Source organism: Nerophis ophidion, linkage group LG02 (genome assembly GCF_033978795.1).
Source record: "Nerophis ophidion isolate RoL-2023_Sa linkage group LG02, RoL_Noph_v1.0, whole genome shotgun sequence".
Taxonomy (NCBI): Eukaryota; Metazoa; Chordata; class Actinopteri; order Syngnathiformes; family Syngnathidae; genus Nerophis; species Nerophis ophidion.
In genome coordinates, this window is record NC_084612.1 from 43985134 (window position 1) to 44003650 (window position 18517).

Here is an 18517-nt window from a genome sequence, read left to right on the forward strand (position 1 = left end):
CACGCCGAACGGTTGCAAAAAATTTTTTTAGACCTTTAACATCAATACCACAGCCGCCATTATGATGTGTGGTGCTTTTTTCTAATTACCGTAAGTCTTGAAAATTATAGAAAGTATTTTAAAGGTTGGAATCTGCACTTTTAAGTAATATACGAGTGATCTATGTCAATGCAGCTTAGATGAGGCACCAAGCAGTGTGGGCGGGGTTTGTTTCCACAACAAATTCCCGCTAAAAAAGCAGCTCACTGTAGTAGAATAATTTACACAAGCTACCATGTATGAAAAGAAGGAAGCACAGTGGAAAACGATCACTCAAGCGATCACTCTGTACGTCGTTAAAGATGCGGTTCCCAAACAGTGAAAAAGCTTTTGTTTATCTACTTACTAAACCATAGAAACCTTATAATGCTACATGTTTATTTACAGGAGTATTTAATTCTAGACAGGAGATTTAAGTATGCGCTTTATCAATCTCCAATGTTGGAGTTAATTTATTTGCATGCAATGATTACATTGCTACAGTCATGTTTACAGAAGTATTATATTCAATGCAGATGTGTTGCTTCCCATAAGATGATCTATATTGAATTATTTTCTTTGATTAGCGCAATAAATATTGATCAACATTTGAGCGACAGCATCACAGTAAAAATGCCAGAATTAGCTACAATCTACATCCTTCAGTGAGCCACCTCCTTAATGTTGTCTAGTGGGCAGGCGAGGATGAAGTCAGCTCTCTTAATCAGTTCACCAAGTCTGTTATGGTCTCTGACTGTGCTGCACCCAACCCAGTACACGATGGCATAGAACACCGCAGAAGCCACCAAGGTGACTATGTTTCCGTACACTAAATTAGTCTGATTTCTCAAATACAAACCCCGTTTCCATATGAGTTGGGACATTGTGTTAGACGTAAATATATACGGAATACAATGATTTGCAAATCCTTTTCAACCCATATTCAGTTGAATGCACTACAAAGACAACATATTTGATGTTCAAACTCAGAAACTTTTTTTTTTTTTTTTTTTTTGCAAATAATAATTAACTTAGAATTTCATGGCTGCAACACGTGCCAAAGTAGTTGGGAAAGGGCATGCTCACCACTGTGTTACATCACCTTTTCTTTTAACAACACTCACTTGGGAACACTCACTTCTTTTAACAACACTTGGGAACTGAAAAACTAATTGTTGAAGCTTTGAAAGTGGAATTCTTTCCCATTCTTATTTTATGTATAGCTTCAGTCGTTCAACAGTCCGGGGTCTCCGCTGTTGTTTTTTACACTTCATAATGCGCCACACATTTTTGATGGGAGACAGGTCTGGACTGCAGGTGGGCCAGGAAAGTACCCGCACTCTTTTTTTACGAAGCCATGCTATTGTAACACGTGCTGAATGTGGCTTGGTATTGTCTTGCTGAAATAAACAGGGGCATCCATGAAAAAGACGGCGCTTATATGGCAGCATATGTTGTTCCAAAACCTGTATGTACCTTTCAGCATTAAGGCTGGCATCACAGATGTGTAAGTTACCCATTCCTTGGGCACTAATGCACCCCCATACCATCACAGATGCTGGCTTTTAAACTTTGCGTTGATAAGAGTCCGGATAGTTCGCTTCCCCCTTGGTTCGGATGACACGATGTTGAATATTTCCCCAAAAAATTTGAAATGTGGACTCGTCAGACCACAGAACACTTTTCCACTTTGCATCAGTCCATCTTAGATGATCTCGGGCCCAGAGAAGCCGGCGGCGTTTCTGGATGTTGTTGATAAATGGCTTTCGCTTTGCATAGTAGAGCTTTAACTTGCACTTACAGATGTAGCGACAAACTGTATTTAGTGACAGTGGTTTTCTGAAGTGTTCCTGGGCCCATGTGGTGATATCCTTTAGATATTGATGTCGTTTTTTGATACAGTGCCGTCTCAGGATTCGCAGGTCACGGTCATTCAATGTTGGTTTCCGGCCATGCCGCTTACGTAGAGTGATTTTTCCAGATTCTCTGAACCTTTTGATGATATTATGGACCATAGATGTTGAAATCCCTAAATTTCCTGCAATTGCACTTCGAGAAACGTTCTTAAACTGTTTGACTATTTGCTCACGCAGTTGTGGACAAAGAAGTGTACCTCGCCCCATCCTTTCTTGTGAAAGACTGAGCATTTTTTGGGAAGCTGCTTTTTTTACCCAATCATGGCACCCACCTGTTCCCAATTAGCCTGTACACCTGTGGGCTGTTCCAAATAAGTGTTTGATGAGCATTCCTCAATTTTATCAGTATTTATTGCCACCTATCCCAACTTCTTTGTAACGTGTAGCTGGCATCAAATTCTAAAGTTAATGATTATTTGCAAAAAAACAAAAAATGTTTATCAGTTTGAACATTAAATATGTTGTCTTAGTAGGATATTCAACTGAATATGGGTTGAAAATGATTTGCAAATCATTTTTTTCCGTGTATATTTACATCTAACACAATTTCCCAACTCAAATGGAAATGGGGTTTGTGATTTGGTTTAAAAAAAAAAACATTCTACACCTTAAACTGATTATGTGTATGCAATTGAAAACCAGATCTCTCGAGTGGGTGTGGGGGATGGCATCGGCACCGATCAACATTTCTGCCAGTGGGTGCTCGGTGTGTGTGTATTAACAAAAAAAAAATCGGAGTTCATCAAAGTTAATATCTCATATGATTTGTGGCTTTATTATTTTGTAAAACAGACCAAATTCACCACAAAATTAACTACAAAAAGATTGATTTTTCAAGAAAAACATTTTAAAGGTCGGAAGTTGCCATCAATCCCAAGTGGGTGCTCGGCATTGATCGGCGTCTATGGGTGATGGAGGGGACCTTTCTTATAGCGCGTGTGCCAGTCTCAACGCACTGGACAAACCCCAAAATTCCATCTGTTTCAACTGTTTCATTGTATACGATGTCCAATTTGTGTCAATTCTAAAAAGAAGCACCTTTATAAAGATTAAATCATTTTGCTAAGATAACAATTTAGAGTATGCAGTACATTAGTTTTTGATGAAATAAAAGAAAAACGTAAATTATCACTGTCATTTGTATCCATTAGTTTATCTATAATATAGGGAGGAAAATGGTAAGTAAATGTTTTTGTGAAAAAATCGGAGATTTTATTTTTAGGCCATATCACCCAGGCCTACTAGTTGGCTTGAATCTCAACTGATTACAATATGCTTGGGACATAAAATGTATTTTGTATACTGTACACACTCACCGCAGAGCTCATACTGTTGACCTTATCAAGGAGGGCAATAATGAGGCTGTAGAGATTCCCAAGATATAAAACAAGCACTCTGTGAACATATAACCATATTGTCATTGTGCTGTAAGACAATAGGAAAATATTGCTTGTACATGAAAAAGCAGAAATACCTGGCGAGCTGAAAACGCAGAGAAGTTCTTGGATGATACATCTCTAACTGAGCTACGAGCTCAAAAGCAGACGGTGCAATCATGGTGATGAGCGAAACCACAACACTAACCTGGAAAAAAGCATAAGGTAGATGTTAGGTTGATCAAACTTAAGTGGGTGGTGAGAACGTTCATCATTTGGTAACCAGCCACCAGGACTGAAATGAAGTTTGAAGTACTTGGTCAGCAGATACAAGCTTTAAAGTGTATTTAGTTTTGGTCAGTACTAAAGCTGTTTGAACTCAATCATCATTGTTTATGAATAAGTTAAAACCATATAAAGGTTGAATAATAATTGATAATGGTCTCCTATCATCAGTATTATGTGGATACAAGCAAAGTCTACTACAGATGGTCCAGGTAGCTGAGATCAAAGTTTAGTACCTGCACTGGGAGGTAATGTGATAGGTGGAGTGTGTTATGGTAAATGATAAATGGGTTGTACTTGTATAGCGCTTTTCCACCTTTAAGGTACTCAAAGCGCTTTGACACTACTTCCACATTCACCCATTCACACACACATTCACACACTGATGGCGGGAGATGCCATGCAAGGCCCTAACCACGACCCATCAGAAGCAAGGGTGAAGTGTCTTGCTCAAGGACACAACGGACGTGGCGAGGTTGGTAGAAGGTGGGGATTGAACCAGGAACCCTCGTGTTGCTGGCACGGCCACTCTCCCAACCTCGCCACGCCGTCCCACAGAATTACCGTCAACATGTTCTGTCGGGTATTTTCGATCGTGTTGCCAAGTTCGCTGATTATAAATGACTTTGGAGTTGTCGTTTTTCTCAAGTCGCTTACAAATTTCATGAGTCACAGGTTGCTATTTGTGCTTGTGATTAACAGTGACAGACAAGTTCAGGCAACTGTGTATTTATTTGGAAGAGTATTAAACAATCAGCAAGCTGTCATAGTCAGGATGACAGCTTCATCCTTTGGGTCAGTGTCAGGTCTCCACTCTCACTGCATTACATGTTAGATAATCTAATAATGATGATGATAATGTCCGCTCTCCTCTATATACCTCATTTTTCTCCCATAGGGTAAGCTCCGGCTTCTCCTGCTCCAGTTTCTGAGAACGGTCTACCACAAAGTAGATGATATATATGCTGCCAGCCAGAGACATCAGCACCAGGATGTTGGCTAATAAACGGAGACTGATCAGAACGGCCCTGAGGAGACATACAAATACACCTTAAAAAACGTTTTGAGAAGTCATCGTTGATTTAAAAATATTCAGTTTGTTATTTATCTGAGGCACATTCATTTGAGTATACCACTAAATGTAAAGACTGATGTGGTTAAATGTGTCAAAATAAACTGAGGCTAATGACAGTGCTTTTGCTTCTATCACAGTCAAACCTGTTTTCGTACGGCCCATTTTTTTTTTTACCAAAATGTAGTCTCAGTATTTATACACCATCTCAGTTGTTATATGGCCAAGCATTGTGGGGAACAAAGTTGTCCTTTTGCTTGCGTATCATTCTGCAGAATCAAGTGCTCAAACAAAGCACACCCCACGCTTTGGTAAGCCATTCTAGGATAGAGATGGGCACTAAATTTGGTACTTACTGAATTCCATTGGCACTATCGGATACTGATTCACGTAAAATCAAACGGTACCATATTTTGCTGCCTTTGTTGCACTTGACATCAAGTCTGGTTGCAGATTCAACACCGGCTCAAACACTTGGCGGAAAAGAAATCTGATGGTTTTACATGGAAATTGCTACACCTCCATTATTTTGCAATCCAACTAAGAAAACTATGCACGTTACATTCAAAAAGCTGTTGTGTAATACTTATAATACTTACAGTATAAACCCTTTGTAGGACTTTTTATTTATAAATGGTTGATGTATATAGGCTAGTAAGGTGCAGTTTTGTACCTGACAAGTTTCGGCTGCAGCCTTCATCAGGTACAAAACTTTACCTTACTAGCTGATATGAATCAACCATTTATAAATACACATCAGTAGGCTAAATGAACCTCTTCAACATACTTTGTAGGACTTCCTGGACATTTCAACACGCAGTATCCTATATATTACTGACATTTAACATCTTGGAAATACAACTGCATGCATAGTCTACTATATAGTACTTTTAAATGAGACTCAGAAGTATAAAAAAAACAAGATATAACAACTCACTGTTTATTGTAGAATTACAATTTTATTGTCAGACAAATTAAAATTGTTTAAAGGGGAACATTATCACAATTTCAACAGGGTTAAAAACAATAAAAATTCAGTTCCCAGTGGCTTGTTGTATTTTTTGAATTTTTTTTCAAAATTTTACCGGTCCCGGAATATCCCTAAATAAAGCTTAAAAGTGCCTTATCCATTTCCCTGTGACGTCATACAGGGCTGCCAATACAAATAACATGGCGATTCCCACAGCAAGATATAGCGACATTAGCTCGGATTCAGACTCTGATTTCAGCGGCTTAAGCGATTAAACAGATTACGCATGTATTGAAACAGATGGTCGGAGTATGGAGGCAGATAGCTAAAGCGAAATTGAAGAAAAAATTGAAACTATTGAGCGAATAGCTACTGACGCTATTCGGCCATAGCGCGTGGGTGTACCTAAAGAAGTGGCCCATAGCATGGCTGCCTTATTAGCATCGCCGGTAAAATGTGCAAACCAAACGATCAGGACTTTCGCATCTTGTGACACTGGAGTAACTTAATTCCGTCGATTGGTAAGTGTTTGTTTCGCATTAAATGTGGGTATCTAGTTTCAAATGTACATACAGCTAGCGTAAATAGCATGTTAGCATCAATTAGCGTAGCATGTTAGCATCGATTAGCTGGCCGTTATGCTGTGACCAAATATATCTGATTAGCACATAAGTCAACAACATCAACAAAACTCACCTTTGTGATTTCGTTGACTTAATCGTTGCAAATGCATCTGCAGGTTATCCATACATCTCTGTGTCATGTCTGTCTTAGCATTGCCGGTCAAATGTGGAGACACTTTGGTACATTCAATGGGGGTCTGGCGGCAGATTTCTTGCCAGTAGTGCAACTTGAATCCCTCCCTGTTAGTGTTGTTACACCCTCCGACAACACACTGTCTCCAAGGTTCCAAAAAATAGTCGAAAAAACGGAAATTAACAGAGCTGAGACCCGGTGTTTGTAATGTGAAAATGAATATGGCGGGTGTGTTACCTCTGTGACGTCACGTTCTGACGTCATCGCTAAAAGACCGATAAACAGAAAGGCGTTTGATTTGCCAAAATTCACCCATTTAGAGTTCGGAAATCGGTTAAAAAAATACATGGTCTTTTTTCTGCAACATCAAGGTATATATTGACGCTTGCATAGGTTTGGTGATAATGTTCCCCTTTAACAAATGAAAGCACAATAGACTTGTAAATTGGTACAGTTGACTACCTTTATCCATTCCCAGGTACTCATCCCTACTGTCTAGGCGATCGAGCAAGAATGTATAAAAAGGTCATATCGACAGGTGAAGAAAGAAGAAATCAAGGAATCTAATGTTGCAAAGCGGGTGAAGGCCTTGACAAAACAGAGATCACAAACAATCTAAGATATTGAGAAGTTGTTGTTAGTGTGTATACCTCCTTGTTTCACTTTTCACTTACTGCCGTGTTTGCCAACAAGAGGCTTCTGTAAAGGCAGGGGCGCCGAAAAGGGGGGGTAAAGGTGATGGATTCTAGGGGCCCATGATGGAGGGGGGCCCAGAGAGGCCCCTAATGATGATGAAATTATAATACAGAGGGGCCCTGTAAAGATTCTTTCCATGGGGTCCAAAATCCCTAGCGGCGCCCCTGAATAAAGGTATTAGTTATGTTAAATGTCCATTTATCCAGGCGCTACTTGTAACCTGGCTAACTTGCTGTTAGCATGTTTGACTCATTTTATTTCATGAAGTTGCTGCATTTCTCTCATGAATGTGTTTCGTGGTGTTTGTGTTTTTTAAGTTTAAGATCATTTATTTCTTTTGAGCGTTTGGATGTTGCTGTGCTCCTGTCGGCCACCTTGAAAACAAGTGTGATGAATTCCATCCATCCATCCATCCATCCATTTCTACCGCTTGTCCCGTTCGGGATTGCGGGGGGTGCTGGTGCCTATCTCAGCTGCATTCGGGCGGAAGGCGGGGTGCACCCTGGACAAGTCGCCATCTCATCCATGGGGGGATTGAACTCATTAAGTAAATTACTTTTGTGGATTACTGTAGTTTAGCTTCTTTTTACCTCTTTCTATGTTGACGTTAGTACAGTTGGCTCTGCTGCACACGTACAAGTGTGCACCCCAAGTGTAGTGACCTCTTGTTGTTCCGTGTTAATTGGAATCATTTTAAAATCCTGTAAATGCTGTTTTTTTTGTTTTTTTAATCTAGCATCTATATATTTATTATTTGTCATTTGAGACTGTATTTGTGTTGAAGTTAAAGCTAAAGTTAAAGTACCAATGATTGTCACACACACACTAAGTATGGTGAAATTTGTCCTCTGCATTTGATCCATCCCCTTGTTCACCCCCTGGGAGGTGAGGGGAGCAGTAAGCAGCAGCAGTGGCCGTGCCCGGTAATCATTTTTTGTGTTTTAACCCCCAATTCCAACCCTTGATGCTAAATGCCAAGCAGGGAGGTAATGGGTCCCATTTTTATAGTCTTTGGTATGACGCGGCCGGGGTTTCAACTCACAACCTACCGATCTCAGGGCGGACACTCTAACCCCTAGGCCAGTGGTTCTCAACCTTTTTTCAGTGATGTACCCTCTGTGAACATTTTTTAAATTCAAGTACCCCCTAATCAGAGCAAAGCATTTTTGGTTGAAAAAAAGAGATAAAGAAGTAAAATACAGCACTATGTCATCAGTTTCTGATTTATTAAATTGTATAACAATGCAAAATTTAGCTTATTTGTAGTGGTCTTTCTTGAACTATTAGGAAAAATATATAACTAAAAACCTGTTTAAAAATAAACAAGTGATTCAATTATAAAACAAGATTTCTACACATAGAGGTAATCATCAACTTAAAGTGTCCTCTTTGGGGATTTTTATTCGAGATCCATCCGGATTCATGAACCTAATTCTAAACATTTTTTCACAAAAAAATACATCTTTAACATCAATATTTATGGAACATGTCCACAAAAAATCTAGCTGTCAACACTGAATATTGCATTGTTGCATTTCTTTTCACACTTTATGAACTTACATTCATATTTTGTTGAAGTATTATTCAATAAATATATTTATAAAGGATTTTTTGATTGTTGCTATTTTTAGAATATTTTTCAAAAATCTCACGTACCCCTTGGCATACCTTCAAGTACGCCTAGGGGTACGCGTACCCCCATTTGAGAACCACTGCCCTAGGCCACTGATTAAGAGAGCAACTGAAAATTTGCTTCCTCTACTGAAGGAGTGTCAAACTCAAATACAGAGTGGGCCAAAATTTTAAACAGAACAAAGCCGCGGGCCAAGGTCGAACAGATTAACCTTTTAATAGGGACCCAAACAAGTTTTGCATTAAATATTGAACAAGCAAGGCTTATATAACGTTAGTGACATGCAAAATTCAGTTTCAAATAATAATAATAGTAATTAAAAAGATATCAATGGCATATGAAATAAAATTTTAATAAAAATGTTATGCCTTTTTTTCTATTTGCAATCTTCTCAGGTAAATATCAATTTTTTTTCCACAGGCTAATAATACATTTGAAAATAAAATAACAATAATGAATAAACCAAACATTCAAGCCTTGAAGTAGCAAGAGAAAATGCATGAATAAAACGTAAATTATTGGTCAGTTTGCTGGAAGTTTACCGGAAGATTTAGTACTGCAAGGGATTCTGGGTATTCGTTCTGTTGTGTTACGGTGCGGATGTTCACCCGAAATGTGTTTGTCATTCTTGTTTGGTGTGGGTTCACAGTGTGGCGCATATTTGTAACAGTGCTAAAGTTGTTTATACGGCCACCCTCAGTGTGACCTGTATGGCTGTTGACCAAGTATGCCTTGCATTCACTTGTGCGTGTGTGTGTGTAAATGCCACAAATATTATGTGACACGCTGTTAGTATGGAGGAAAAGCGGACGTGACGACAGGTTGTAGAGAACGCTAAAGGCAGTGCCTTAAATGCACGCCCCCAATATAGTTGTCCAGGTGGAAGTCGGTAGAAATTCGGGAGAATGGTTGCCCCGGGAGATTTTCGGGAGGGGCACTGAACTTCGGGAGTCTACCGGGAAAATTAGGAGGGTTGGCAAGTATGAGTATTAGCGGTGAATGCGGTGTTACAGCGGCACCAACGCTGTATAGTACCGGCGGGCCAGCTCTAATGCTAAATTGATATTGCCTCAAGGGCCAAATTAAATTACACGGCTGGCCAGATTTGGCCCGCGGGCCAGAGTTTGACACCCATGCTCTACTGAAAGACCAGCAGCCGCCATAGGTATACGACCTGTGTTACATTGTAAAATAAGCAGCAACAATATAAAAATAGAGCAAAACGATACAAGATATGAAAACATATATGTTGATACTAATTTATAATAACACACATTTATTTTTAAATGTCTGCACAACATTTGCCTTTACCTTTTCAAAGAAAATACCTGCATCATTTTTATGATTATGTAAATTGTACAACTATGTCATATTGACCCGCCTCCACCACCACCAAAGGTATCTTGGCAAGCTAGGGTAAACACTGTTGGACGAAGTCACCTTTTGTGGGCTCATACTGTCATCAAAAAAAACATATGATTAACTAAAGTTTGTGTAATCACAAGATACTCACAGGCTGGTATCTTTCTTCTTTTCCTGCTCCTCCACAATGGCTTCCTACAAAAGAAAACTTTCACTATCTGTCTTTAGGGGTAAAAAGCAAACCTATAGTAGATCGTATTCCAGGTTGGAGCTGCACATGGAGTATGAAGAGAAATGAGTGTATAGTCTGACCCGGATATTGTTGACGATAGCCGCTCCTTTGCTTTCTGCAGCCTCTGGGTTTCCAATTAAATAATCCCAAGCACAAAACACTCTCCAACAGAATGTGAAGTTTTCATCAGAAGCGCTGGCCAGACTGAGTCTGGAGTTCTTGGCCATTCTACATAAATGTTATACAGTGAAAAAATGACAGACACAGACAATAGAAATATGTTAAACATATTTGGCCAATTAAGCACATTCTGATAAAATGATCATTTGATAATACCTAATAATATGACCTCTTTACTTTATTATTTACTTAAAATCCCTGGACAAGCAATAGCATGGTCGCAGTTGGGTTGCTTGCGTAACTGATATATGACGCTTGCATGAACATGAACCAGGAGAATGTCAGCTAAAAGCTCAACCCAACTTTTTGTATTTCAAAAAATAGATCATTTAAGCGCAAGCACACACATTGCTTCACCCTTCCAGTCTTGTTCTTCTCCTCTGCTCTGGCTTCACTCACGTTCCTCGGGGCCGGGGCTCTGTCCTGGCGCTGCCATGTAGTGTTTACTTGTTACTCTCTACACCTTTGTTTTTATCTCACTACTGTATCACTTCTTTTTGTAATTATTTTAATTTCTTTCCTCTCTGTTTTGTGGTCCTACTCCGACAAAATCCTTTATCACTAAAACTAACTGAACAAACATCTTTGTTTCAGGGTATCTGCAGGTTTCAGCAAGTCAAATTTAAGACTTTTTAAGACCTTTTTAATGCCACCTTGAATGAAATTTATGACCGAAAAAAATAATAAAAAAATCTATAAATATAAGCGATGGTTGGGGATCCCACTGTACTACAACCTCAATGACAATCAGTCAAGTTTACTTTTTGTATGTTTATTAATAAACAAACTGATAAGCACCACTCTGGCAAACAGCTTATCAAAAATCTTGAGAGATCCAAAAACTTTGACATCCAAAACAAACAAACCAACACCAAAACCAGTAAAAACATAATAACCGAAGTGAGGGTAAAGATAAATTACATTTGGTCAATAATAGTGCAAAACAGTATTATAACATCAACAACAAAACACTGAACACACACTCTAATGAGCCTCAGTTGAGCTTCAGCTGGGTGTTCTCATTTACGAATTCTGCCTCTATTTCTTTCAGCTCACTCATATTTTCTTTGTATCTCCTGAAGAGATACAAAGAAAAAACGAGTGAGCTGAAATCACTCACTTTTACTCAAAGACGTGCCGTAACTTTTACTCAAAGACGTGGCCCGAAGAAAAAAAAAAAAAAACTGGCCCGACAATTTAAGACCATTGAGTACTGAATTTAAGACCATTTTAGGAATTTCTAATAAATGTAATACTTTTTAAGGCCTTAATTTTAGATACATGAATTTAAGACTTTTTACGACTTTTTAAGGATCCGCGGATACCCTGTGTTTACTCGTATCCATTGGTAAACAATGTTAGAACAAATTAAATAATTACAGTTATTTGTTACTTTCCCCAAAAAATAACTGAATTACTAACATAATTATTCCTTAGTAGATGTAATTAATTACTATATAAAGTAAATAATGTATCACCTTTTTTTAAACATTCATATATCTGGTGTTTGCCTTTTTGATTGATTGAAACATTCTTTAGTAGATTGCACAATACAGTACATATTCCGTATACTTGACCACTAAATGGTAACACCCGAATAAGTTTTTCAACTTGGTAAAGTCGGGGGTCTACGTTAATCAATTGATGGTAACATGCTGTTGACATATGTTTCATGAGAGAAGAGTGCATGAGTGTCTGCCTGTAAAAGTCGGAGCCTTTTGCTAAGTGACACTTGAAGTCAGTGAGGGCGCGCTCATTGGCTGTTTTACCTCAGCATTGGTAATCCGTAACCTGACTCTCGCCAGATCCTTGTAGTTTGCTGAGCTCCACACAAAGATCTGGGACTTCTCAATAGGAGATGTATTTCAGAAGGCGGGGCCTTGTAAAAAAAATCATTGTATGTGATTGGATAAACTACTTATCCGTTCGCTTGAATGGCGTGCTACTTCAACCTCTCACATCCAAATCAACCATGACGGTGGGAAATCCAAAACAGAAAAACCGACAAATTGGATAACGACAGTGCGAAAATAATCAATGAATTAATTTAAAGAATTAATATTCGATAGATTCGACAAAACAGTTGCAATAGCAGAATCAATGTAAGCACACGACTCCTCGCTGCATGCCGTCATTGTTGTTTGAATCAAACAGTCGCTTTGGTGCTACGTCACAACTATGAAATCCCGCCTGATTGGTTCATTATCTTGAAGGAGTTTGACTTGTCCTCGATCCCAGATCCTTGTGTGGAGCTCAGCGAACTACAAGGATCTGTCGAGAGTCAAGTTAGTTAGTCTGCAGACTGGGAGGTGATTGTTGACAGCAGCTCTTGTGGAATGTTATCACTGATAGTTAATGAAGCATTTGAACATGCATCAATGGCTGTGTCTCTGCTATTTCACAAAAGGGGTGTTGTTGGATTATTATTGTTGATGATCGCCACCTTCATTATTTCCGGTAGGAGTAGTAGTAGTAGCAGTCGTAGCACATGCGTGTGTCTGCGTGTGTGTGTGTGTGCGTGCGTGCAGTGGCTGTAAAGAGCGACTACCTGATGTGAACTTGCTGGGATTCCAAAGCTGTTCACAACAAATGTAGTGTGCCACATTACTTTACTCGTATCGGTAAGGGTTTTGTAACGTACATCAAGTTAATTAATCAGTTAGTAACGCCGTTATTCTGTGAAGCCATTTTTACGGACACTTTTAGTAAAGATATCTACTTTTTTCATATACCGTATTTCCGTCAATAGCCGTCAGGCATGTAATATGCGCCTGCCTCGAATTACTGCCGAGTCAAACTCGCTCCCCAAATTGGCTTGGCGCATGCTTACTTTTACCGCCGGGTCAAAGTCGTGACATCACGAGTGACGCTTCACCTATCGTCATTTCCAAAATGGCAGAGGAGTTTATTATTGCCTTTACTATGTGTAAACCAGGGGTCTTGTTCCACATCCATACAGATCACACTGATGGTTGTGATATAAAACAACTTTCACACTCTTACTAATATGCGCCACACTCTGTGAACCCTAACCAAACAAGAATAACAAACACATTTCTGGAGAACATTGGCTCTGTAACACATTATAAACGCAACATAAGAATTACCCAGAATTCCAATGCATCCATGACTCTTGGCTGTATTATTTACCCCGCTAGCACCAAACCCCGCCCCCACCCCCTCTCCGTGCATCGGTTGATGTGGCCGGGGTTGGGGGCGCGTGTTTAATATAGCCAAGAGTCATGGATGCATTGGAATTCTGGGTAATTATTATGTTGCGTTTATAATGTGTTACAGAGCCAATGTTCTCCAGAAATGTGTTTGGTGTGGGTTCACAGAGTGTGGCGCATATTAGTAAGAGTGTTAAAGTTGTTTATATCACAACCATCAGTATAAAAGGTATGGCTGTTGAGCAAGTATGCATTGCAATCTCGTATGAGAAGCAGCGATATGCATGCGTCCCCAAACACCAGGATGCGGCCGCAGAATAATTTTTTATTTATTTATTTTTTTTTTTATACCTCACTCAATTTTTAACTGCATGCCATTAGTAAGTGCAGGGGTGAGAAGAGGTTTTAAAATTAACAGCGCCTGCTTAATTTTACCGCATGCCTTAAATAAGCGCAGGAATGAGAAGAGGTTTTAAATTAATTAGCTCCCTGGCGGCTATTTAAGTAAATACGGTATACACACTAACCATCAAAGTCTACTTTCATATAAGCTTCATCCATCTTGGACATACACCAGGCTTTTAATTTTCCTGCAGGAACTCTCCTGAAGGAATCAATAAAGTACTATCTATCTATCTATCTATCTATCTATCTATCTATCTATCTATCTATCTATCTATCTATCTATCTATCTATTTATCAGACTAAGTCTTTAGAACAGAGGCTTAGCCCCCACCTAAAATATTTGCTTAAAATGACAAAAAAATATCCCACTTACTTTCTTAAGAGAATGATGAAACTGTAGGCAAAGACAGCCATCCCAACCAAGAAGTAGGCAAGGGGCAGCCGGTACCCTGCACTCCCAATTTTCCGTACCCTGCCGTAGTAACCGTAGAATAACACAGAGTACTGGAGGTAACCCTATGGAGGGTAGATGACACACATTACAACGGAGATACTTTATATGATAAGTTCAATTAGCCTTGAAGTACAAGGCAGGGACACAGTAAAGCAAAAATATTGAATAGTACAGTACATACAGTATAGATAGTGTGCTATTGATAGAAAAATAAAAAGTGAAAGAGTCTTGCCCCAAGAGACCAGATGGTGTCCAGGTCTTGAGCAGAAGCCAGGTGCTCCTTGGGAATAGTTTTACTCCTGGTTGTTCCAAATGGGGCTCCAGCAAGCAGCTAGCTCAAACAAAATATTACATGTTTTTGTTATAACACAGAAAGAGTGAAATGCAGGATTAATTGTGGTGTAAAATCAAAACTGTTTATAATTTAGTTTATGGAAAGTGGTAGTTTATGAAGATCCTAAAGTACTTGTAAGTGCTCGCAGATGAAGCTGAACTAAAATGCTGTGCAGTAAATGTGGAATTACAGGACACATGGAAGTTTTTGTCTTGATTCTAGAATAGTTTGAATGTGTTGAGAAAAATACTTTTAGAAATACATAATTATCGTTACTTATTCCTAAAGAAATCAAAATACTATCAGAGCTCCTTAATACATGTCATTAATTACCCGTATAAGTAACTATTGCATTACGGTTTTACTAGGGGGGTCTGCCCACATATGTGGTTTTCTCCAAGGTTTCTCATAGTCATTCACATTGACGTCCCACTGGGGTGAGTTTTTCCTTGCCTTTATGTGGACTCTGTTGCACGGGTGTCTTTGTGGCTTGTGCAGCACTTTGAGACACTTGTGATTTAGGGCTATATAAAAAAAACCTTGATTGATCGAATGGGAGTGTGAATGTTGTCTGTCTATCTGTGTTGGCCCTGCGATGAGGTGGCGACTTGTCCGGGGTGTACCCCGCCTTCCGCCTGATTGTAGCTGAGATAGGCACCAGTGGCCCCCGCGGCCCCAAAGGGAATAAGCGGTAGAAAATGGATGGATGGATGATTGAGTGACTGTTTTTAAAAACCTTCAAATATCTGTCATTTGGCTTTGAGAGATGTTTGATTAAGTTTGAGTACATAATATAGTATCCATAATGTTATATGTGACTGTGAGCCTTTAAAAGTGGTGCCTTTTGAGTTATAGAGATCAACTTGTGTCTTGTTATGAAAACAAAACTATTTTATTTATACCAAAATATTAATTTTGTTTATAAATAAATAAAAAAATGTCCTTAATAAACAATATGCTTTCTTCAGTTTGGTTGTAAAGCAACTTTGATCTTGTGGACTCTAAAACATATGTTAGCAGCCTTTTTACTGGTCAGTTTCAATATGGAGTTATTTTATGCAATCAAACAAAAATTAAATATGCAAACAAAAAAAGATTTAAAAAAAAGGATTTAAAATTTATAAAAAAGATTAGCAAACAAAGTTCTTTTTTAAAACCATAATACAAATTTTGTTTACAAATGAACAAAATACATTCTCATAAAACAACACATGTTATTTGTGTCTCTGAATGTTCTCATTCATTCAGGTCAATGTCATTTCAGGGCATTCAATCGATAGCAACTGGACTGTTTTATTTGTTTTGGAAGACGTTTCGCCGCTCATCCAAGAAAATTAAAGTTAAAGTTAAAGTTAAAGTACTAATTATTGTCACACACAAACTAGGTGTGGCAAAATTATTCTCTGCATTTGACCCAGCACCCTTGTTCACCAGATATCGCTTCCAGTCGCAGAACTCACTGCACTAACTCAAGCACTTGGTGTCCGAACATAGCAGACTCAGCCAGATTGCTTCTAGGTAATGTTGCAATTTTTCGTGTCGACAAAGAATACATACCTGGTAGAACGTGTATAAAAAATAAACTTGGAAACGGAAAAAATGTAGTTATAATGTTGAATTTTTAAAAATACAATAGCGTATTTAAAACAAGAATATATGAAAGTGAAAATGTTTAGTATCTATCCATCCATCAATTTTCTTCATTAAAAAATAATTTAAAATAAAAACCAAAATGAATCATAATTATATTAAACCTTGAGAAAATGTCTGCACTCATTTTAATGTTGAATACACTGATTCATTTTTGGGCAGCACGGTGTAAAAGGGGTTAGTACATGTGCCTCACAATACAAAAGTTCGGGGCTCAATCCTGGGCACGGGATCTTTCTGTGTGGAGTGTGCATGTTCTCCCTGTGAATGCGTGGGTTCCCTCCGGGTACTCCGGCTTCCTCCCACTTCCAAAGACATGCACCTGGGGATAGGTTGATTGGCAACACTAAATGGTCCCTAGTGTGTGAATGTGAGTGTGACTGTTGTCTGTCTATCTGCGTCGGCCCTGTGATGAGGTGGCGACTTGTCAAGGCTGTACCCCCCTTTCCCCCCGATTGTAGCTGAGATAGGCGCCAGCGCCCCCCGCGACCCCAAAGGGAATAATCGGTAGAAAATGGATGGAAGGAATTTCAAAATATCCAAATTTGGTAATCAAAACAACAATTAAGATGCAGTTACAATCAAACAGCTGATTTGTAATGAGTACAATACTTACAGTACAAACACTTTGTGGATGCAGCAAAATACAGGACTGGTACATTAAAATTAATGGCAAAGACTACTTCATAACTAGGACAACACACTGTAGTCCACACACTACTTACATCTAATGTCTTGGAATTCCAACTATGTTTAAAGTCTCCTATGTAACGTTTGCAAATGAGACTCAAAAGTGTTAGAAAACACAACAACTAGACAGGAGAGTTATTTTTTATCAACTCACTGTTAATTAAAAAAAGAAGGTTTTGTTATCAATCAGTTAACATTTGTTACCACATAAACACACAAAAGTACAAAAATTGTATTTGGTAGCATTGAATACCTGTATTGATTCCCCGTTGCCAGTGTCGGTTTAAATGCGCAAGGTAACCTTCCCTAAGCATAATTTAACATAACATTAAATGTAAGTTGAATATGATTTTGTAGAATACCTTTGAATATTTATAGAACTCTCTTGATTTCAAAGCAACATTTACAGGAAAGAGGGAGAAGCACTAAAAACCTGGCAGATCATCCATTACGTTTGATGTTGGATGACATGACTCAATGTGAAGCTGAGAAAAGGACACAGAGGACATTGAGTTGCAACCAATGGACCATAAAATTTGTCCCACTGGGGAATCGGAGATAGGATAACTCCCGATGTCAGCAATCATAAATCTACTGGCATTTACTCCAGCTCTCTTCTGTGCTTCAATGCTAGATTTCCAATGAAATATCTACTAATAATGGCCTAATTAAAACGAAAGTAACATAGAAATAAATGTATACTACGAAGTTCTGATTTTACATGAATTAAGCCACCATAATCATGTGTATATTTACATGGTTGTAGCAATAAAACATACTCTTCAAAATCCATTTCTGTACTTGTACCATTAATATGTGTTCTGTACATTCTATGATGCTGACAAAAATAATATATCTTCATATTTGCTAATAAATAATCAAGCAAATATTCATTATATATCCACCAATTATTGATAATGCCCTCAAGTAATAAACATTACAAACTACTACTAAAACAATTTAAAGGCCAACTGAAACCCACTACTACCCACCGCGCAGTCTGATAGTTTATATATCAATGATGAAATATTAACATTGCAACACATGCCAATACGGCCTTTTTAGTTTACTAAATTGCAATTTTAAATTTCCCGGGACTTTTTTCTTGAAAACGTCGCGTAATGATGACATGTACTTCGTGACGTCACGGGCTGGTATGAATATGAGCGCTGCACACACACACAGCTAAAAGTCGTCTGCTTTAACGGCATAATTACACAGTATTTTAGAGATCTTTGTTGCTGAATCTTTTGCAATTTGTTCAATCAATATTGGCGAAGTCAAAGTAGAAAGATTGAGTTGGGAAGCTTTAGCCTTT

The 18517-nt window shown here is 38.5% G+C and overlaps 1 protein-coding gene across 1 annotated transcript in view; it reads right to left on the reverse strand.

Annotated features, from left to right (window-relative positions):
* The window catches only part of LOC133534924 (transmembrane channel-like protein 3), a 111225-nt gene that overhangs the window by 49497 nt on the left and 43211 nt on the right, over positions 1 to 18517 (reverse strand). Inside the window, exons 6-12 of the mRNA XM_061874250.1 lie at positions 14758 to 14856; positions 14445 to 14587; positions 10397 to 10544; positions 10236 to 10279; positions 4476 to 4623; positions 3409 to 3518; positions 3251 to 3329 (exon numbers count right to left, since the gene is read on the reverse strand). Of these exons, the coding sequence (XP_061730234.1) occupies positions 3251 to 3329; positions 3409 to 3518; positions 4476 to 4623; positions 10236 to 10279; positions 10397 to 10544; positions 14445 to 14587; positions 14758 to 14856 (771 nt within the window). The remainder of the gene's footprint in view (positions 1 to 3250; positions 3330 to 3408; positions 3519 to 4475; positions 4624 to 10235; positions 10280 to 10396; positions 10545 to 14444; positions 14588 to 14757; positions 14857 to 18517) is intronic.